The 23366-nt window shown below is 42.1% G+C and overlaps 2 protein-coding genes and 2 long non-coding RNA genes across 5 annotated transcripts; 2 read left to right on the forward strand and 2 right to left on the reverse strand.

Moving 5' to 3' along the window:
• Window positions 1-1196: 1196 nt before the first annotated feature.
• LOC116677842 (uncharacterized) lies at window positions 1197-5997 on the reverse strand. The gene is made up of 3 exons (XR_004329067.1): window positions 5892-5997; window positions 3690-3734; window positions 1197-1257 (listed from the first exon to the last, which is right to left on the reverse strand). It is a non-coding gene; the product is annotated as an uncharacterized LOC116677842 (long non-coding RNA).
• A 2920-nt stretch (window positions 5998-8917) lies between these two features.
• On the forward strand, window positions 8918-9973 carry LOC116677841 (uncharacterized). Of its 2 annotated transcripts, XR_004329066.1 has the most exons (4): window positions 8918-9030; window positions 9297-9358; window positions 9449-9596; window positions 9692-9973. It is a non-coding gene; the product is annotated as an uncharacterized LOC116677841 (long non-coding RNA). The 2 variants fall into 2 exon arrangements; XR_004329065.1 differs by having other exon boundaries at window positions 9297-9596.
• Window positions 9974-12685: 2712 nt separating this feature from the next.
• Window positions 12686-16055, reverse strand: LOC116677840 (corepressor interacting with RBPJ 1). Its single transcript, XM_032508073.1, has 4 exons — window positions 15685-16055; window positions 14681-14803; window positions 14091-14372; window positions 12686-13169 (listed from the first exon to the last, which is right to left on the reverse strand). The coding sequence occupies exons 1-4, from the start codon at window positions 16007-16009 to the stop codon at window positions 12847-12849; spliced, it is 1053 nt and encodes a 350-aa protein (XP_032363964.1). The 5' UTR covers window positions 16010-16055; the 3' UTR covers window positions 12686-12846.
• Window positions 16056-18959: 2904 nt separating this feature from the next.
• On the forward strand, window positions 18960-22185 carry LOC116677839 (uncharacterized; the record flags this gene model as incomplete). The annotated part of the gene is made up of 5 exons (XM_032508072.1): window positions 18960-19154; window positions 19253-19535; window positions 19668-20015; window positions 20112-20291; window positions 21783-22185. Coding segments are annotated over exons 1-5 (1396 nt in total), but the record flags the coding sequence as incomplete, so codon positions are not given.
• Window positions 22186-23366: the final 1181 nt, after the last annotated feature.

Consider the following 23366-nt stretch of genomic DNA (forward strand, 5'->3'; position numbering starts at 1 on the left):
GGATCTGTGAATTCTCACAGAATAATAATTGAATTCATATCTTGCTACTCAGTCAAATCTTATTAACCTGTCTCAATAATCGTATATATGATGTTTAAGCCTGTTGGCAAACATCAATTTACAATGTAACCAACGGCATATAAGGAACCTGTTTTCCATAAACACATTTATCAGCCAGCACAATAGCAACATTTTGTGTCATTGAACAATACTTTACACTTAAGGAAAATTTTCAAGCCTGTACTTTGTTACTTTTACTTGAGTAAAAAAGTTAAATCAGTACTTCTACTTTTACCAGAGTATTTTTAACAAAAGTATCTGTACTTCTACTTGAGTATGGGAAGTGACTACTTTTACCATCTCCAATAATCATGCTGTAATAACCATCTTATATTCGACACCTGTGAGGTTAATGGATTATCTTGGCAAAGGAGAAGAGCTCAATAACAAGGATTTAGACAGATTTTTGAACAATACTTGAGAGAAAAATACCTTTTGTGTACATAGGAAAAAGTCTTAAATCGCTCATGTAAAATGAAGGAAAAATAAACGTGTTGCAATTATAATTTTGTTCAGTGTAATATATCTATACAGAAATACTGTATTATAATACTTATTTGCATCAAACTTCCTTTTGGATGTTTTCTTTGCCCTGAGTTGTGAAGACTAAAAGTACTGATATAACGATACTGTCATTTGGAGATTGACTACTGTGTGCACGGTTTAAAGTACTGTAGGACAAAACTTTTCCATGTGCTGCTTCTGGATAAGTCTCTGTATTTTTTTCATTTCATAAACTTAGAAGGAGACAAGATGGCTGGTTGGAAGGATCATACTGATGTTCCTGATTCTTATAGGTAAGCTGAGATATTTTAAAATATATATTATAAAAATATAAATATATACAATTTCTGCACCTACGACAGCCACACTTATGACAACAGAGGAACAATAACACCAACAACTGCGGCACCTACAACCGCAGCACCTAATACAGTTGCACCAACAACAGCCGCACCAACAACAGCCGCACCTACAACTGCAGGACCAACAGCTGCTGCACCTACAACAGCCGCACTAACAACAGCCGCACCAACAACAGCTGCACCAAAACCAGCCGCACCTGCAACTGCTGCACCAAAAACCGCCGCACCTACAACAGCCGCACCAACAACTCCTGCACCAACAACGGCACCACCAACACAGCATCTCCTACAACAGCAGCCCCTACGACAGCAGCACCAACAACAGCTGCACCTACAACGGCAGCACCAACAACAGCAGCCCCTACTACAGCTGCACCAACAACAGCCACACCTACAACGGCAGCACCAACAACAGCAGCTCCTACTACAGCTGCACCAACAACAGCCGCACCTTCGACCGCAGCACCTACAACTGCAGCACCGACAACAGCAGCCCCTACTACAACTGCACCAACAACAGCTGCACCAACGACAACCGCAACAACAGCAGCACCAACAACAGCAGCACTAACAACAGCAAGCACTGCTACATCTGCAACTACAACAGCAGCACCAATGACAGCAGCATCAACAACTGCCGCACCAACATCAGCAGCACCGACAACAGCAGCACCAACAACAGCAGCACCAACAACTGCCGCACAAACAACAGCAGCTCCCACTACAGCTCCACTTACAGCTGCCGCACCTACAATGGCAGCACCAACAACAGCAGCCCCTACAACTGCTGCACCAACAACAGCTGCCCTACTACAGCTGCACCGACAACAGCTGCACCAACAACAGCCGCACTACAACAGCCGCACCTACAACAGACGCACCAACAACAGCAGCCCCTACAACTGCCTTACCAACGACAGCAGTACCTACAACAGCAGCACCAACGACTGCCTTACCAACATCAGCAGCCCCTACAACAGCCGCACCTACAAAAGCCGCACCAACAACAGCAGCCCCTACAACTGCCGCACCAACGACAGCAGCACCTACAACAGCATCACCAACGACAGCAGCACCAACAACTGCCGCACCAACAACATTTGCACCAGCAACGGCAGCACCAACAACAGCATCTCCTACGACAGCAGCCCCTACAATTGCCACACCAACGACAGCAGCACCTACAACAGCAGCACCAACGACAACAGCACCAACAACAGATGCACCTACAACGGCAGCACCAACAACAGCAGCCCCTACTAAAGCTGCACCAACAACAGCCGCACCTACAACGGCAGCACCAACAACAGCAGCTCCTACTACAGCTGTACCAACAACAGCCGCACCTTCGACCGCAGCACCTACAACTGCAGCACCAACAACAGCAGCCCCTACTACAGCTGCACCAACACAGCTGCACCAACGACAGCCACACAACAACAGCAGCACCAACAAAAGCAGCACCAACCACAGCAGCCCCTGCTACAGCTGCAACAACAACAGCTGCACCTACAACTGCCGCACCAACAACAGCCGCACCTACGACAGCAGCACCTACAACTGCAGCACCAACCACAGCAGCCCCTACTACAACTGCACCACAACAGCTGCACCAATGACAGCCGCACTACAACAGCTGCTACAACAACAGCCGTACCTACAACAACGGCACCTACCACAGCAGCACCTACAACTGACGCACCAACGACAGCAGCACCTACAACAGCAGCACCAACGACAGCAGCACCAACAACTGCCGCACATACAACAGCAGCCCCCACTACAGCCGGACCTACGACAGCCGCACCAACAACAGCCGCACCAACAACAGCAGCCCCAACAACTGCCGCCCAACAACAGCAGCCCCTACAACTGCCGCACAAAGGACAGCAGCACCTACAACAGCAGCACCAACGACAGAAACACCAACGACTGCGCACCAACATCAGCAGCCCCTACAACATCCGCAACTACAACAGCCGCACCTACAAAAGCCGCACCAACAACAGCAGCCCCTACAACCGCCGCACCAACGATAGCAGCACCTACAACAGCATCACCAACGACAGCAGCACCAACAACTGCCGCACCAACAACAGCAGCTCCCGCTACAGCTGGACCTACAACTGATGCACCTAAAACGGCAGCAACTACAACGGCAGCACCAACAACAGCACCACCTACAACGGCAGCACCAACAACAGCAGCTCCTACTACAGCTGCACCAACAACAGCCGCACCTACGACAGCAGCACCTACCACTGGAGCACCAACAACAGCAGCCCCCACTACAGCTGCACCTATATCTGCCGCATCTACAACGGCAGCACCAACAACAGCCTCACCTACAACAGCCGCACCTACAACTGCCGCACCTACAACGGCAGCCCCTACTACAGCTGCACCAACAACAGCTGCACCAACAACAGACGCACCAACAACAGCAGCACCATCAACAGCAGCACCAACACAGCGGCCCTTACTACAGCTGCACCAACAACAGCTGCACCAGCAACAGCCACACCTACAACTGCCGTACCAACAACCGCCGCAACAACAACATCCGCACCTACAACAGCCGCACCAACAATGCTGCACCAACAACGGCAGCACCAACAACAGCATCTCCTACGACAGCAGCCCCTTCAACTGCCGCACCAACGACAGCAGCACCTACAACAGCAGCAGCAACGACAGCCGCACCTACAACGGCAGCACCAACAACAGCAGCTCGTACGACAGCCGTACCAACAACAGCCGCACCTACGACAGCAGCACCTACAACTGCAGCACCAACAACAGCAGCACCTACTACAGCTGCACCAACAACAGCTGCACCAACAACAGCAGCATCAACAACAGCAGTACCTACAACCGCATTCCCTGCTACTGCTGCAACAACAACAGCTGAACCAACAACAGTCGCACCTAAAACTGCCACACCAACAACCGCCGCACCTACAACAGCCGCACCTACAACAGCCGCACCTACAACAGCAGCCCCTACAACAGCCGCACCTACAACAGCCGCACTTACAACAACCGCACCAACAACAGCAGCCCCTACAACTGCCTTACCAACAACCGCCGCAACTACAACAGCCGCACCTACAACAGCCGCACCAACAACTGCTGCACCAACAACGCTAGCACCAACAACAGCAGCAGCAACGACAGCAGCACCAACAACTGCCACACCTACAACAATAGCCCCTACTACAGCTGCACCAACAACAGCCGCACCAACGACAGCAGCACCTACAAAAGCAGCACCAACAACTGCCGCACCTACAACGGTAGCACAAACAACAGCAGTTCCTACGACAGCCGCACCAACAACAGCCGCACCAACAACAGCCGCACCTACAACAGCAGCGCCTACTACAGCTGCACCAAAAACAGCCGCACCTAAAACGGTAGCACCAACAACAGCAGCTCCTACAACTGCAGCAACAACAACAGCAGCCACTACTACAGCTGCACCAACAACAGCTGCCCCAACGACAGCCGCACCAACAACATTAGTATCAACAACAGCAGCACCAACAACCGCAGCCCCTGCTACAGCGGCAACAACAACAGCCGCACCTACAACTGCCACACCAACAACCGCCGCACCTACAACAGCCACACCTACAACAGCAGCCCCTACAACTGCCGCACCAATGACAGCAGCACCTACAAAACCATCACCAACAACAGCAACACCAACAACTGCCGCACCAACAACAGCAGCCCCCACTACAGCTGCACCTACAACTGACGCACCTACAACGGCAGCACCTACAACGACAGCACCAACAACACCAGCCCATACTACAGCTGCACCAACAACAGCCGAACCTACAATGGCAGCACCAACAACAGCAGCTCCTACTACAGTTGCACCAACAAGAGCCGCACCTACTACAGCAGCACCAACAACAGCAGCCCCTACTACTTCTGCACCTACAACGGCGGCACCAACAACGGCGGCACCAACAACAGCAGCATCAACAACAGCAGCAATGACAACCGCAGCCCCTGCTACAGCTGCAACAACAACAGCTGCATCAATAACAGCCGCACCTACAACTGCCACACCAACAACCGCCGCTCCTGCAACAGCCGCACCAACAACAGCAGCCCCTACAACAGCTGCACCTACAACAGCTGCACCAACAACAGCCGCACCAACAACAGCCGCATCTACAACAGCAGCCCCCACTACAGCTTTACCTACAACTGACACACCTACAACGGCAGCACCAACAACAGCAGCACCTACAACTGCCGCACCAACAACCGCCACACCTATAACAGCCGCACCTACACCCGCACCAACAACTGCTGCACTAACAACGGCAGCACCAACAACAACATCTCCTACAACAGCAGCCCCTACAACTGCCACACCAACGACAGCAGCACCTACAACAGCAGCACCAACGACAGCAGCACCAACAAACTGCCCACCTACAACAGTAGCCCCTACTACAGCTGCACCAACAACAGCCGCACCTACAACAGCCACACCTAAAACTGCCGCACCTACAACAGCCGCACCTACAACAGCCACACCTAAAACTGCCGCACCTACAACTGCCGCCCCTACAACAGCAGCACCAACGACAGCAGCACCAACAACTGCCGCACCTACAACAGCAGCCCCAACAACAGCTTTACCAACGACAGCCGCACCAACAACAGCTGCACCAACAACAGCCGCACCTACAACTGCCGCACCAACAACCGCCGCACCTACAAAAGCCGCACCTACAACAGCGGCCCCTACAACTGCCGCACCAACGACAGCAGCACCTACAACAGCAGCACCAACGACAGCAGCACCAACAACTGCCGCACCAACATCAGCAGCCCCTACATCTGCCGCACCAACGACATCAGCACCTACAACAGCAGCACCAACGACAGCAGCACCAACAACTGCCGCACCAACAACAGCAGCCCCCACTAAAGCTGCACCTACAACTGCTTCACCTACAACGGCAGCACCAACAACGGCAGCACCAACAACAGCAGCACCTACAACTGCCGCACCAACATCAGCCCCTACTAAAGCTGCAACAACAACAGCTGCATATACAACAGCCGCACCTACAACATCCGCACCAACAACAGCAGCCCTACAACTGCCGCACCAACGAGAGCAGCACCTACAACAGCAGCACCAACGACAGCAGCACCAACAACTGCCGCACCCACAACAACATCTCCTACAACTGCAACACCAACGACGGCAGCACCTGCAACAGCAGCACCAACGACAGCAGCACCAACAACTGCCGCACCTACAACAGCCACACCTAAATTGCCGCACCTAGAACAGCCGCACCTACAACTGCCGCACCAACAGCAGCCCCTACAACAGCCGCACCTACAACAGCCGCACCAACAACAGCAGCCCCAACAACTGCCGCACCAACAACAGCAGCACCTTTAACAGCAGCACCAACGACAGCAGCACCAACAACAGCTGCACCAACAACAGCAGCATCTGCAACTGCAGCACCATCAACCGTCTTACCAACAACAGCCGCACCTACAACGGCAGCACCAACAGCAGCAGCTACTACGACAGCAGCACCAACAACAGCTGCACCAACAACAGCCGCACCAACAACAGCACCACCAACAACAGCAGGACATACGACAACTGCAGCCCCTATTACAGACGCACCAACAACAGCCACACCTACAACTGCCGCACCAACAACGGCAGCACCAACAACAGCATCCCCTACGACAGCAGCCCCTACAACTGCCACACCACGACGAGCAGCACCTACAACAACAGCACCAACAACAGCAGTACCAACAACTGCCGCACCTACAACAGCAGCCCCCACTACAGCTACACCTAAAACTGCTTCACCTACAACGGCACTACCAACAACGGCAGCACCAACAACAGCAGCACCTACAACTGCCGCACCAACATCAGCCCCCACTACAGCTGCACCAACAACAGCTGCATCAACAACAGCCGCACCTACAACAGCCGCACCTACAACTGCCGTACCTACAACAGCCGCACCTACAACTGCCGCACAAACAACAGCAGCCCCTACAACAGCCGCACCTACAACAGCCGCACCAATAACAGCAGCCCCTACAACTGCCGCACCAACGACAGCAGCACCAAAAACAGCAGCATCAACGACAGCAGCACCAACAACTGCCGTACCAACATCAGCAGCACCTACTACAGCTGCACCAACAACAGCAGCACCTACAACTGCAGCACCATCAACCGTCGTACCAACAACAGCCGCACCTACAACGGCAGCACCAACAACAGCAGCTACTACGACAGCAGCACCAACAACAGCAGCACCTACGACAGCTGCAGCTACAACACCAGCACCTACAACTGCTCCACCAACAACGGCAGCACCAACAACAGCAGCTGCTACAACAGCAGCCCCTACAACTGCCGCACCAACAACAGCAGCACCTACAACAGCTGCAGCTACAACAGCAGCACCTACTACAGCTGCACCAATAACAGCTGCACCAACAACAGCCGCATCTACAACTGCCGCACCAACAACCACAGTGCCTACGACAGCTGCAGCTACAACACCAGCACCTACAACTGCCGCACCAACAACCACAGTACGTACGACAGCTGCTGCTACAACACCAGCACCTACAACAGCAGCACCAACGACAGCAGCCCCTACAACAGCCACACCAACAACAGCAGCACCTACAATTGCTGCACCTACAACAGCCCCAACAACAACAGCAACACATCGACAGCAGCATCTACAACAGCTGCACTCACAACTGCCTCACCAACAACAGCGTTACCTACAAACAGCAGCACCTACCACAGCAGCACCAGCAACTGCCACACCTACAACAGCAGCAACTATAACTGCCGCACCTACAACTGCTGTATCTACAACCGCAGCACCAAGCACTTTGTCCTCTGAACCAGTTTATAGCCTCTCAGCAGACTTGGCATCAGTATCTTTTACAGCTGCCCTTTCTGACCCCACCAGCTCTGCATTCAAAACTCTTCAACAATCACTCACACACACTGTGAGTGCATTTTTTATTCATACACTTGTCACTGATTGAAGTGTCCTTGAGAGTTTTGAATGATGATTTCATAGAATGTTTTTCCTAAAACACAAATCTATCAGATGAAAATTAATTTCAGTCAACTTTGTGTGTACTTGAAAGCCATTTAAGGTCCCCAAATATTGTTTTCTTGCAGTGTACTGCGATCTACCAAAAACAATTTGGAAAAAAATTTAAACGATGCAATGTCAAAAAGTTCAGGTAAAACATTTTTTCTATGTTTACATTTTGATCTTGAAATTTGTTTAATCTAATGTTGATAGTGTTGTGTGTAAATCACACATGACACAAGGCAATAAAAAACTGTGACACAGTTAATTAACTCATGTCCCATTTGGTATTTTGTCACAGTGCCATACCTTCGCGAGCAACTGGAACCGAAGCAACGATTGAAGTTGTGTTTGATAGTACTACTCCTATTGCAAATCTCCCACAAAATAATGTTGTTGCTGAAGTCTTAGTAACAGCTGTGAGTAATCCCAACAATTCCTTCGATGTGAGCATAGATCCGGGATCAGTCAAAGTAGTCGGTAAGTAAACATAAAACATGCTATTAAGTCTGCGTAGCCAACTATGAGGGTTCTTATAAGTCTGTTAAACTGGCACCAAATTCAGTTTGACTTCAAACAAGGAAAAATTAATAATTTTCCTTTGGACACCAAGAATTTCTTTAAATATTTTTACAGAAGGTCCAGTTCCAACTACAGCACCTACAACTGCTGTATCTACAACTTCTGTATCCACTACTGCTGTATCCACAACGACTGCACCTTCAACTGCTGTATCCACTACTGCTGTATCTACAACGGCTGCACCTTTAACTACTTTATCCACTACTGCTGTTTCTACAACAGCTGCACCTTCAACTACTGTATCCACTGCTGCATCTACAACTGCTGCACTCACATTAGCTAGGGTGTCCTTCAGATCTGTTCAAAGCACATTTACAGACGACTTGCTGAATCCATCATCCACAGCTTTTAAAAATCGAGATGCATTGATAACAGGACAGGTAAGTTCTCACCCTTAGAATGAAATATCCTTGTACACTTATGAATTACTTTATCAGAGAGCTTCAGTACTCACCAAAGAACTGAACAATTCCTTGACAGTCATGTAATGAAAAAACATCACGTACAGAGACATTAAGGGGAACATGTTAAGAAGATGCAATTACACAATTACACACCAGCTCACTGTACAACTTATCTCATACGTACACACACTTCAATGTTCAAAGTGAAAAGTCTTTAAATACAACTCATTTTGTTTCCGCAGCTTGAACCGGTCTTCAAAACAACATTCCCCTCCTTCAGTGCCTTGAAAGTGGTGTCATTCAGGTAATTTCATTTATTTTCAGGTAATATAATTTAGGAATAGTGGACTTAATCTGATTTTTCAAACTATATTATGGGTTTCTCTTTTTGCAGTAGTGGATCAGTCATCAACACCATGGACCTTAGCTTTGTGGGTACACTTGCTCCTATAACATTCAGATTACAAGCGCTTTGATCAAAGTAGCTTCAAGCGTCAGCGGCTTCGACATTGAAGGCAGCTCCATCAGCGTGAATGGCATCTGTAAGCAATATTGTGTGCTACGTCATTAACATTTTTTAAAAAGGTACACAACTGTTTGTTAAACTAATGTTTTGTTTTCTTCTCCTCATTTACAGCTTCGGATGGAGTAATCCACAAAATCAGTCTTGTCACTGCATCCTGCCTGGTACTGTTGTCATGGCTATTGTAAAGCAAGCAATAACATCTGTGCTGATTCCATTTTAATTTAAAGTCATAAAGTCATGACAGTTAAGACTGATTGGACAAGGGAACCTAATATCCAAAATTCATTATTGCCTTATAGCTTTGACAGCTTTGGATAAATTTACTATCAAATGTAACTTTGCAAAACCCCTAGAGAGGTTAATCAATGGGGCAATAGAAAATATAGGACAAATGGGGGGGGGGGGGGGTGTATGTAGTTTATATTTAGCCTATATGTAGCCTACATGTATGTATGTAGATATGTATGCCGTTGTGTATGTGTACATGTATGTTGTATATGTCTATGTGTATTTACGCACTACATATGCCTATATGAAGTTGTAGAGGTGTTCCTATAAGGTCAACAAAGTGTACCACATTTTAACTTTGTTTGTAAACATCTTTTATTTATGTTATTTTAAAGGCCCTTCTAGAAACAGGCATTAGAACTAAGCAGTAGCAGCTATAAATGCTAAGTGACATCACATTGAATAAGCAGCATATTAAATTAAATTACTTAAATGGATACAATAATGACAGTGGATAGGAATGTTTGTCGAACTGAACACGTTTCTGTGTGGGGATGTCCAAGATGCTGGGCTGGACAGAATAACACAGACAACTGCACCTGGTCCATTGAATCATCACTAGATTATTAAGCCAAACCATTTAAAATTAAGCCCTGGGATGTCAAAAAGAGTGCAATAGCAATATTTAACTTAGTGACAGTTAATAATACTGTCCTGTTTAGTTACTGCAAAAACTAAGTAAGTACTAGTTTTTTCATTATTGTATACATGTGTATATATATAAAACAATGCACTGTCAATGTTCTTATTCATAAAGTGTATTTATCTAAATCATGCATAGCTGTATTCTGAGAGATTTCTTCTAGTTTGTTCAATTTCTAATTTACAATGATCAGAATACAAAGAAGAAAATAAATTGTCTTGAGTGGTGTTTTCCAATTTATTTAAAGAGAAAGTTTATCAGGGCAGGTTGACAAAGACAAAGTTGACAAAGAAGCCAGGTTAACTCAGTTGGTAGAGCAGGCGCACATGTGTAGGGGTTTCCTCCTCGGCGCAGCATCGACGGGTTGGCTCTAACCTGTGGCCCTTGTGAGATAATGATTAAAATGCTTGAAGATAGTTTATGAGCTAAGTCTTTGCAAGACACATTTTTTGTTAGAATACAAAGACTTTGGGTTAGCAGCCTATTATGGCGTAGCCTTCCACTAGACTGGGTAAACCCCACCCACTCAGCTGGTGATTTGATTTTGCCCTGCAGCTTGGTCTGGAAATTTGCACATTTAATTCTCCTGCTTCAATTCCCAATTTTGTGGGAACCAATCACAAACTAGCTTATCTACCTGGGGCGCTACTGGCGGGTTTAACACGATGACGATAGAGAAGCAACCAAGCAGCTTCTTGTTGACTTTCAACATAATGGCCACCGAACGCCAACGAAAGTGCAGCAACCCGTTGATGTTGCTGTTGCTTCTGTGTCACCCGGATCATTGGTCTGATTGGTTGAAGGACTATCAAATTGCGTGAAGTATCATTTGATCTATGCCTGTTGGTCACACCTCTTTTGCAGAGAAATTACAGAGCAGACTGCCCAAAACAACGCTCAATCTCAAATCTACGGAGCTTGGCTTGGTCTGGTGGTCTTCTTTAGTCCTTACAATCTTAACTGTTATTTTTGAACAGTGACTAATGATGTACACATGCTTATGCACAAAATGTGTTTAAGATAGAGGCCTGATTGTGCTACACCTCAACTTTAATGTAATGTTCAGGACATGAATGACACATTTTTCCACAGTTTAAGGCTCATGATTCAAGGGTTAAAGCAGTGGGGCTCCAACCTGTAACTTCATGCGGTTTTAAATAAAACAGTAAAAGCACTTTTGTTGTATTGTGTATTTGTCTTTATTTAAATTTTTTAGTTTACCACAATCAATGAATAGGAAAAAAATAGAGGTGTTCATGTGACAAGGCATTTGATATTGCAAAAGACTGTAAGTGAAATCAACTTGGCATTTAGTGATTACCCCTAAATGTAACACTTTATAATAACCATCATTTATAGATGGTAAATTGATAGTTAATTATTCTTTAGTTAATTATAATATAATTGTTAGGGAACAGTTAGTTAAATGTTAACAAACAATTAAATTATAATAAATAATGTTTAATAATTGTAAATTAACAGTTTATTAATTACCATTTAACTGTTTGTTAACAGTAAACTGACTGTTTCCTAACAATTAAATTATAATTAATAATGATTACTAATTATTAGAAGTGCTTTGTTAAGGTCTACTAGTTGTTCTGTAAACCGTCTATAAACAGTGTCTGGATGGTTATTATAAAGTTGCAACAGATGACTATATTACCTTGTTAAATAGTTAATAAATACTTTATAAACCATCTAGAAACATTATTTAGATAGATAATTAATACTTTATTAAGGGTTACTAGTTGTTCTGTAAACCGTCTATAAACAGTGTCTGGATGGTTATAAAGTTGCAACAGATTACTACAATACCTTGTTAAATAGTTAATAAATACTTTATAAACAATCTATAAACATTATTTAGCTAATTAATACTTTGTTAAGGGTTGTCTGGATGGTTATTATAAAGTTGCGACTGATGTTTTTCATAGTTATTAGTAAGTGCTTGGTAAAGCAATGAGAAATGTTTTGCCCTTCATTACATTATATACAAAAAAACAAATATATAAATGAAAAATGTACCTGCAAGTCAGAGTGGGATATTAAAAAAAACACAAAATTACAAATAAAACCTTTATTACAAAAATTGTAATCAAAGTTACTTACTGAAACTTTACATTTTTTAAAACATCAAACAAAGGGCTATCCGTATGTTTTCCATGCTGAAAAAAAGTGGTATTGGTGCTCCTCTAATTTTACAGTGTGGTCAAAAATTTAAAACGAACAATGACCATACGTAAAAAATAAATGAACATGCAAAACCTTTACATTGCACAGTCCTTTTTGAACATTACAATTTCAACATCACTTCAGTCAGCTTCCCAAACGATTACTTCTGCTCCCTCTTATTGTAGGGTATGAGCTTACCCACAGCTTTATTTTTAGCTATATTGGCCCTTACTTGTGGATCATTGTTAATGATGTCTTCACATCTGCTGAGGAAGTCAGCTATCTTTTGTAGTTTGTTGTATCCTGCCATTAGTTCTTCAAATTTTTGAGGGGAAGATATGGCAAGCTCTGCAATCGCCGCTTTAGACCTCACTATCAGCTCCGTCACTCCAGCATGTGCACATGCTTCTCCCAATTTCATGCCATGGTTGTATGCCCTCAACACCCTCTTGTATCTTTTGATGATCTCTATTGGGCTTCTGACTGCAAAAGTAGACAACAATTCATAAAGATAAACTTTTCAATCATTTGACAACTTAAAATAAGTATACAACATAAATTGGGGTATGTATCTCTATGACGAAACGAAAAACAGTTAACCCTGATTTGATAGGATTATACTATAAAAACTAAATAATGGCACAAACTCTTAAACATAAATAATGGCACAACTAATAACTTGCCATGTGAAATTCTCCTTCCACAGATGTGACTGATGTCTTAAACCATCTCAAGTATTTGTAGTTCACTTTTAAAGCAAAATAATATAATTTCTCCTGGCTAGTCTTGTTTGGGTGTAATTTAGGTAAATATGATGTGCTCCAAGGGGAAGCTTACTCAAAATATTGAAAAAAATAAAGCTCCTCCCAGAGTTCTATATCCAGGTAATGTTGGTGTATTCTCGCATTGACAGACCTATCTCCACAGTGCAGTTTCAGCACTCTAATAAGGTCTGGTCACACCTTTTTCAGAAAGAATGACATAATAACTAACAATAATCCATAGACCTCATTGTGAACAGTTTAATGTAAAACTATTATGGCATGGTGCTTTATTGGAAAATAGTTCCCAATACAACTGCTCACAACCAGATCTGATAGCATCCTGTGTAACCATGTCATGATTTCTGGAAAGAAACATTGCTGTTGAGTTTTTCCAAAATATTGTTTGATGCAACAAACCAAATGCCACTTCTCTATATCTCCAAGAGTAAAAAACATCTAGTTGTTTTTTGCTTTTGGTAAACTTTACTTTAAATGTTATATCTTTGATGAGTAAAACCACTTTGGACATAAAAATGGTGTGCAACCAATCTAAAATTCAAACCTAAGTAGAAATGTTTAAGATTTGTAAGTTTCACCACAATTTATATAAATGTAATTACACTTCGGCCCCTTAATTCACCTCTTTTGCCAAGTGGTGTCCTTCGTTTTGCCACCTTCTTCTTTTGTCTTCTTTTCTTTCTGTCCTTTTGGATGTATCTCTTTTTTGTGTGCTTTTTGTTATGCATCTTTTTTTGCCGTTTTCTCTTTTTCTTGTCCTCTGAAGATGAGGAGGAAGATGAAGATGAGGAGGAAGATGAAGAGGGGGAGACAGATGAAGAGGAGGTGGTGGATGAGGAGGCAGATGCAGATGCAGATGACGATGTAGTTTGGTTAGACTCCGTCCCTACAGCAGTGTTCTTGGCTAAAACAAAAGGAAATAGTATAATTAAAATAATAGGGTTAATGTTAACATCAAATAGCATACACAAAAAAAACAAAATTCATTCACAGCTTAACTAGGGTTAACTACAAAATGCCCATTCTAGTAGTAAAAGTTGCATTAGAAATTTAAATTTGGAGGAAAGTGAAAAATGCTATTGTGAGATCAGATGTATTTTAATGTAGTCTGCCAAATGCTTCAAAAGTTTAATAATTCAAAAAATATTATCTTTTTAGTGTGCAATTACTCACTACAGCAAAATATAATATGCAGCATAGGAAGAAAAACACCTGCTAATTGTTGGTGAAGGAAGTCCATGTCCTTTTTCAACTGCTGGATTTGTCTTTTCAGCAAGCCTTCTTTTATCTTCGCCTTTTGGAGCAGCACTGAGGCTGTTGGAGACAAATCGATGGCTGGAAATAAGAGAAACAAACTTAAGTGCATCTAAAAATCAAACATTAAATACATGTCCTCTTTATGTGAACTGCTGGTGGTTAATAAACCTGGTGATTTTTAACCAGGTCGGTGTGAATATAAATGTTCCAACACAATTTCCACTGAACAATTCAGAAATGTTAAACTTCTCAGTAGATCATTTTAGACCATATTTATTTATTTATAATAGTTTGCCCTCAGAAAAACAGCATTGACTTATTTTGACCATTCAGTCTACATGATTATGCAGACATAAATTCATGCTTTCCTTACAGAAAACACAGTCCATTTAATTTTATGATAACTATATCACTACATAACACTACACTCAGACAATCTTAATATTTGGTATTTTGTTATAAGTGATACAATATTTGCCACATTTTTTCACAGTTATCTAGTTTTGGATGTCTAGATTTGGTAGTTATCAATTATAAGTCACTTGGAGCAGAACTGTGACCAACAGGCACGGAGCCAGCTCTGCGTAGGAGTGTGTGTTAGGAAGCATGCGCTTCTTGCCTTGCCCTGCGCACTCACTAAGTGGTAACGCGCACTCTTACTAGGTAGTAACGTTACAGATTAAAAGTTAGCAGAACTCTCTAACACAAAACGCCATGAGCTGTGCTTAATGTTATATGATCAATGTATAGACATTTAAGAATTGTATATTTAAGAAAACAGAATACGGGAAAAAGCCTGGAAGCACAAATATTGTTCAATGCTATCCAGACCTTTAAATTACTAAAATAAAATTCCATATTTTTCCAAAATGTTACTGTTAAGAAATCTTTGTTAGCAGCTGGGGCTAGCTATAACTAAAGAAGGCTACATGCCAACAGGTTAACATTATCAAACTCACCTGTACTCAGAGATTGGTGTTCACAGTCTGTGTCATCGCTGGTTTCAAGTAAAATACTGCATTTATCCCTCTCAAAACCTTGACACTTCTTGTTTGCGGGGTAATCCTCATCGCTGGTAACTTTGGCATTAATGTTTTTGCTAACGGCGGTGTTCTCCAGGTTTTGCGGTCCATGTGCCCCTTCACCGATGTTAGCATCCTCGATGCTGCTGATGGTAACGTCAGGTGCAGCCGTTTCTTTCGTCGACCGCGTTGGTGTCCCTAATTTGTTATCCATTTTTAATGCTTTGCCAGATCTTGTAAAATGTCTTTTCTTTGGCGACATGGTCAGTTAGAAATATCAGTTCAGATACTCTGTAGCTAGCTAGTTTGAAAACTCTGATTTTAGCAATGTTGCTAACGCTCTCGGTTACACTTAGACCCGCCCTACTCTGCCTCTGATTGGCTAGTAGTCATTACCTTCGGTTTGTTAGGTTGGGTGTCTTTCTCTAGCTGTCACTCTGGGTTGGGTATTTTCAGAGTCCGATATGCATGAGGAGTGAAATAGTTTGGTACGGTCAGAGCCAATCAGAGGCACAGTAGGGGCGGGTTACAGCCATACCGGTGGCGGGCGGGCTTGGGCGTTTGGGCGCACTTTTGGCTCTAACAGGTCTGGTCTACATAACTTTTCCGTGTGTAGCCCATTTGATGGAAAATGCCTGGTTTAGCAAGTGAACTAAGGGAGTTAATTGAAGGTAGCCGATTGAAAAGAAAACACCATAAGAACCTAATACAATGGCTAAAGAAAAGACAACTTCTGAAACAGAAAATGAAATGCAACATTTGCCACCACAAAATGAAGATGAAGCCCTGCAGTCATGGAGACCTCTATGAATGGTAGGTAGTAGCCTAGGCTTAACTAATATGGGCATATATGGCCTAAAGGTCTGATATTACTAAATCATTTTTTTTTTGTTACTGTAGCTAATAGGCCTAGTTTTCTTATTTTTTACTGTATATAAAGCATTTATTTAACAGTATATTTAGTATATGTTTTACTGTTTACTTAGGTAAATTTCTTTACTGATGCTTTTAGAGTGACCGGACACTTTTCTACGTGATTTCCCCTATTTAATTTACTCCATTAAGGTTTCAGTAAATCCGAAGCCTACATAGTTTTAAGCCTGGAACCAAGTCAACCAACTACAAGATGAATAGTGGCCATAAGACCTTTCATTTACCGCTAAAATGTTGTAAATGGAAAAATAGCAAAGATAACGTTACAAGACTGTGTAGCTTACATAACTCTGGTAGACTTCAATGGTAGCATTTAGGTGAGTATAATAATAGTAAAAGCATTCTTCATTTTACTTGTTACCCCTGAAGTACCCCAAAGGTTCCAGTCCATGGTTTAGGACGCACCGACAAAAGACTGAACAAAACAATGACAATATAAATGTTTGCCATTTGTTCAATCTCAAGTCTCCTACTCAAACATTTGTTGTTCTTAAAAAAAAGGTCTTGCGTTGAAGCAAAACAATTTAAACAGAGATCATAACAATTATGGTATATCTTTGAATTCCATTGGATCTCAAGTTGTGCCATGTTCCATAGGGTATGTCAACAGAGGGCCAAACATAGAGCCATTGTCAGAAAATCCATCCGACACCAGTCAATATTTAGCCAATCCAAGATATCCCTTTTCAACTGGATGCGATTTGTGTACAGGTATGGAAATCAAATTTAAGTTCAAGAATAACATGCTATACACCTACATAAATCAAAGTGCCTGTAATTTAGATAATATATTATATTATATATACTAAAACCAGTGGTAGGCTACAGAATATAGAAGGTCAATATACATAATTTTATTGCTGCAATATTCTAAAGGCAAGTGACATCTCTTTGAAAATTACAGTGAGTTTCTGCATCCAAAGAGATACTGGCACTTTTTATATGCATTGGATAAATTGAACACACCTTCTGGGTTCCATTAATCTAAGCTACTTTATATTGTATATGGTAATAGCTTTTCACAATAGCTTGCAGAAGTGCAAGTTAGTGGCAAATGGCAAAGCACATGTTAATTGTTGTTTTAGGCAGTTTATTAGTATTACTCCAATTTTAGATATCTTGAATCACTCTTATGCCCATAACAATGCTGTGGCAGGTGTAATTACTGAAGTAATGTTTGCATAAGGCCACAACATTTTCACCATTAATTTTGTGTATTTCCAGGTTTGCACAAGGCCTACGATTAAGACAAATTGACATGATAACTGATGACATTGCTGCAAGCACAACTACACTGTCAAAGATGGCAAAAAAGCGAAGAAAGAAGAAAGAGAAGTAAAAGAAGAAAAGGACAGAGGCTGGGAGGGCAGAACGAGTTTGTGGTTATCGATGAAAGCCACTTCAGACACAAAAGAAAGGTTAATGTAAAAACCATACAGCTAAACATTCTATGGGAATTCTCACACCAAGCCCAATACTTTTCAGCCATTCTATTTACAGTTTTTTTCAGTCGCTAACAAGCGTTTGTCGAACCAGTTGTCACATTTTCAAAACTCTAAACACAATTAGCACAGCATCGGTCTTTTGTGGCCATACCATTCACACATTTCAAGTCATTTTCACACAATATGCAGTTAGTGAACACATTTCCACAATGCTTACATTTTCTTAACAGACAAGCTATACCTCCCAACAAAATTGTGGATTGTTTTTGTAGTATTTACAAATGTTAACACACACCATCCCACAACAGCAAAAACAATAATCCAAACCTTAGACACAGTATAAAAACCTCTGCTTCTGCAATGATATCAGTTAAAAAACAATGTATATCAGCTGATAATGAAAAAAAACAATTGAATAATTCACACACAGCTGATTTATGTTGGGTAAATTGGGCAAACCACAGCTGATTCCAGTCTGGCTTAGATTAAGTGGCAAGGGTTATTTTTTTCTATTACATTGACACTTATAAATAAGGAGGACTTTGAGGAGTGATGTTTTTGGAAACAGAAACAGAAAAAGGCAAACACTGTAATGTCTGGACAAGGAAGAGTAAGAGCAAGGGGCCCAGGGAGAAGAGCAGGAGTAGTGAGAGGAGCAGGAGTAGTGAGAGGAGCAGTGAGAGGAGCAGGAGTAGTGAGAGGAGCAGGAGTAGTGAGAGGAGCAGGAGTAGTGAGAGGAGCAGGAGTAGTGAGAGGAGCAGGAGCAGTGAGAGGAGCAGGAGCAGTGACAGGAGCAGGAGCAGTGACAGGAGCAGGCCCAAGGAGAGGGCAAGGTAGAAGTGTAAGAATGCGTGGTGGTGGCATTCCAAGGGCTGCAAGAACAGTAGTCAGTGATGAAATTCGTGCCACTATCGTTGACCATGTAATCAACCACGGTCTTTCACTAAGAGAGGCTGGTGAAAGAGTGCAGCCCAATTTGAGGCGGTCAACGGTTGCCTCCATTATACGCATCTTTCAACAAACCAACAGGTAAGTATTGCATTTTACATGGATTGTTTCTATTCTCACTTGTCATGTCAATAAGGTCACACAGTAATGCATATGTTGAATTTTTTGTCCCTCTAAAGAATGCAACGTCTTCCACCCTCTGGGGGAAGAGGAAAGCTCCTCAATAATGATCAAGAGCTTGCCATTGTAGAAATGGTTGTTGCAAATAATGCAATAAAACTGCATGAAATTCAAGCTAGAATTGTGGAGGACCATGAGATATTTGACAATATCGATAGCATCAGCCTCACAACCATCACACGGACGTTGTCCAAACACAGAGTGCGGATGAAGCAGCTCTACGCTGTTCCCTTTGAGAGGAACAGTGAGAGAGTCAAGGAGCTACGACGACAGTATGTCCAGGTATAGTGTATATTCAATTCATTGTCCAGTTCTATAAGCTTTGCACTTTGCAAGCAGGTAACATACACAGTAATAGGTTACAGTACAGTATGGTATACAGTAATGACATGATTTACATTAACTTTGTTTCAGAGAGTTATGGAATTGGAGGCCAACCAGGCCCCTCATGAATTCATATACATAGATGAGGCAGGATTCAATCTGGCCAAAAGGCGTCGACGTGGACGAAATATAATTGGAAAAAGGGCCACAGTTGATGTGCTAGGACAGAGAGGGGCAAACATTACCATGTGTGCGGCAATTGCAAATGCAGGATTACTCCATCACAGATGTCAGGTTGGACCCTATAATACCGAGCGCATCCTTGCCTTTCTCAGTGATCTCCACCAGCGCCTGGTTCCAGAGCAGGATCAGGAGGGTGAAAACATGAGGACCTTTGTAATTACCTGGGACAATGTGGCTTTCCATCATTCACAAGCAATAACAACATGGTTTGAAGTCCACCCAAGACTGGTAAGTCTCTTCCTTCCACCCTATTCACCTTTCCTCAACCCCATAGAGGAGTTCTTTTCTGCATGGAGGTGGAAGGTTTATGACCATCAGCCACATGACCAGATGTCCCTCCTTGAAGCCATGGATGCTGGCTGCAGGGACATCACAGTTCATGACTGCCAAGGGTGGATCCGACATACCAAGCGTTTGATGAAAACATGTGGCCTAACCCTGAAGATCGCAGAGATTAAATGCAGTAATTTTGTACTTTTTATTCCCCTCCCTCCCTTTCTATCTGGGCTTTTTACAGTTTTTTTTTTCTTATGCGTTTCATGGATATTTTGTTCACTGTAAGCAATACTGTATAAAATTGTACAATACTGCAGCAATTCTGTTCTATCATACCGTGTTTCTACTGTACCTCCTGTAGTAAACAGTAAATGAAAACAAACTAATTTGCTTTTTACTGGAATGATTTTGAATGTGAACATTACAGTACATGTGGACATACAATTCCCAACCAAGAAATGTAGTGTAAAAATGGTGGATTGCATGTTTTGCATGCAAATACCTTTAAAACTGAAACATAAGTCTATGCAGTTTTTGTAATTTCAACAATAGCCAGTATTCTGAAACCTGGTGTACTTTGATTGACTGCATGTACTTTGTGAAGTGAAAACAAGTGTTATTCTTTGACAGAATAATTTCATTTTGAGCCAGGTTTCCAGGGTTTTGGGAAAGTTAGTGTGTGCAGAAAAAGATGTGTTCTATTTTGAAATGAAAAGTTAGTATATATTTAACAAAATGTGTTTTTGAGAAGAAAATTATCCATTTGGCCAATTGTGTTTTGTAGGTGTGAGTCTGTGTTAAGAGTTTAGAAAAAGTATCTGAAGTATGGGTAAGCGCTTGTTAGCAATTGAAAAAAACTGTAAGTGACAGAACTTGCAACTCTAGCCGTTTCAAGGTATGTCAGTGTATTTGTTTTTTTTCTTTTGCTTGACTTGGCTTTGATAGTGACTTATTCTTCTATCAGGAGGAGGATTTTTTATGTCCTCTTGTATATACTGAATGATTTGATTACTATAGGCTTTGCTTTGACCCACAAAGTAATAACAATAGATTAAGGAATCAGAATGAATGAAACAGTTGCAAAACATAAACAATTACATGCTACTTACCTACATGCCAGCTGTAAGGTTACTCAGCATTCTGTCCGGCATTATAAATGTACAATTATTAGTTTTATACTTTTTTATTAATCACAACTTGTGTGGCAGGGTGTTATAACTTTAGAATTACAAAACTTTTGATTTCATAGTAATAGTAATGTAATTTACCTACATTTTGTTCCCTGTAACTGTCATGGATTACAGATATACAGTTGAACAACATAACAAAAGAAAAGAAAAAAAATTAAAAATTTTCAGACTAGGTCATCATGACAAATTTATAGTCCATGTATAGATTTATCTTTAGGTTTCGTCACTGCATAGCTGTAAGGAGATGCAGTAATTCCTACCACATATCAAAAGTTATTCCTCCAGGGGTCACAAATGGTCACAGCAAATTATAAAGGATTGTTTTGAAATCAATCCATACTTATGGGGATACAATAATTTTATAACTCAGAAAAATGTAATCAATTGTCAGCATTCTGTGTTTCAATGGTCAAATAATTACAGTAAATATGAGTAATACATCACCATGTGAATAATTGCCATTTCTAATATGTGTCCAATTTTAATATTTTGACAGTACGGGCGTGGAAGAATGGCTGGTGAGTGGAAAAGGAAGAAGTGGGTGTTTGGGATGCTTGGCGTGAAGCACAGAGGACAGAGGACCATGCCTGTTCTCCGCCTGGTGGCAAGACGGACCAAACGAGAACTGGTCCCATTGATTCTCCACCACGTTCGTACTGGATCCACAATATTAAGTGATGAGTGGCGGGCCTACCGTCAGGCTCTGCCGGCATTTGGATACAGGCATTACACAGTTAACCACAGTGTGGCATATGTCAATGGTGAAACGGGCTGCCACACTCAACACATTGAGAGGGCCTGGAGGAGCTACAAGGAGACAATTGGTAGACTCCGAGGGAATCGCACGGAGGATCTGCTCAGAGACCATTTGATTGTGATCGAGTGGAATGAATGGTTGGGTAAAAAACACCATAATGGTCCACTAGGACGCCTGCTCCACGATATTGCTAAGCAATATAAATAGAAATAAATTATGTTATGTTTCTGGAGCTTGTGATGTTAATTGCTTTGTGTCTTTTATTGTTATTGTGGTCTCTAAAGTACACTTACCCCATTATATAGATTATTGTATTTTGTATGCAAATTTTTTGTACTAACTTTGTTATTGTCTCCCGTGTTCATCCGCTGTACATTGTTGCATGACAAATACTTCACAAATTTGTTCAATTTACTGATCAGACTATATTATCAGTGCACAAATAATCACTATTTTATGGGCCACTAATAAAAGATTTAAGTGTACTAAATAAAGTAACTTGATGCTTTATACACTTATTTATAATTAACTAATTCTTATTGACGTTTTACAGAGTATTAACTATTTAACAAGGTATTATAGTCATCTGTTGCAACTTTATAATAACCATCCAGACACTGTTTATAGACGATTTACAAACCAACTAGTAACCCTTAACAAAGCACTTCTAATAATTAGTAAAAATTATTAATTATAATTTAATTGTTAGGAAACAGTCAGTTTACTGTTAACAAACAGTTAAATGGTAATTAATAAACTGTTAATTTATAATTATTAAACATTAATTATTATAATTTAATTGTTTGTTAACATTTAACTAACTGTTTCCTAAGAGTTATATTATAATTAACTAAAGAATAATTAACTATCAATTTACCATCTATAAATGATGGTTATTATAAAGTGTTACCAAGCACTTTGAATTGCCCTGTTGCTGAAATGTGCTATACAAATAAAGCTGCCTTACCTTGCCTTGCCTTGTGGCTTGACTAATATGCTCCGCATCACCAATGTTGTAAAGAAAACTACCGTCTGCCAAAAAATGAATGTGTCACAAATAATCTGATAGGTGAGCATGTCCAAGATGGGTGACGTTAGTGATATGAGGTAATGTAGCTTATAGGCAGCATCACAGACTGGGAAGGAAAATTATACCGCTTAAATAATATCCTAATAATAAAATATCCTTTCCCGACATGTAACACCAGGCAAAGTAGCTAAGCAGCTTTTTCATCGACGGGATCGTAGACAGAACGAAAGGCCATGTTTTTAGAAAAAATAAGATTTATATTCTACCTAACCCTGTTTTTTTCATGCCATAAC

This window comes from Etheostoma spectabile, unplaced genomic scaffold (assembly GCF_008692095.1).
Source record: "Etheostoma spectabile isolate EspeVRDwgs_2016 unplaced genomic scaffold, UIUC_Espe_1.0 scaffold00006031, whole genome shotgun sequence".
In the NCBI taxonomy this organism is placed as follows: domain Eukaryota; kingdom Metazoa; phylum Chordata; class Actinopteri; order Perciformes; family Percidae; genus Etheostoma; species Etheostoma spectabile.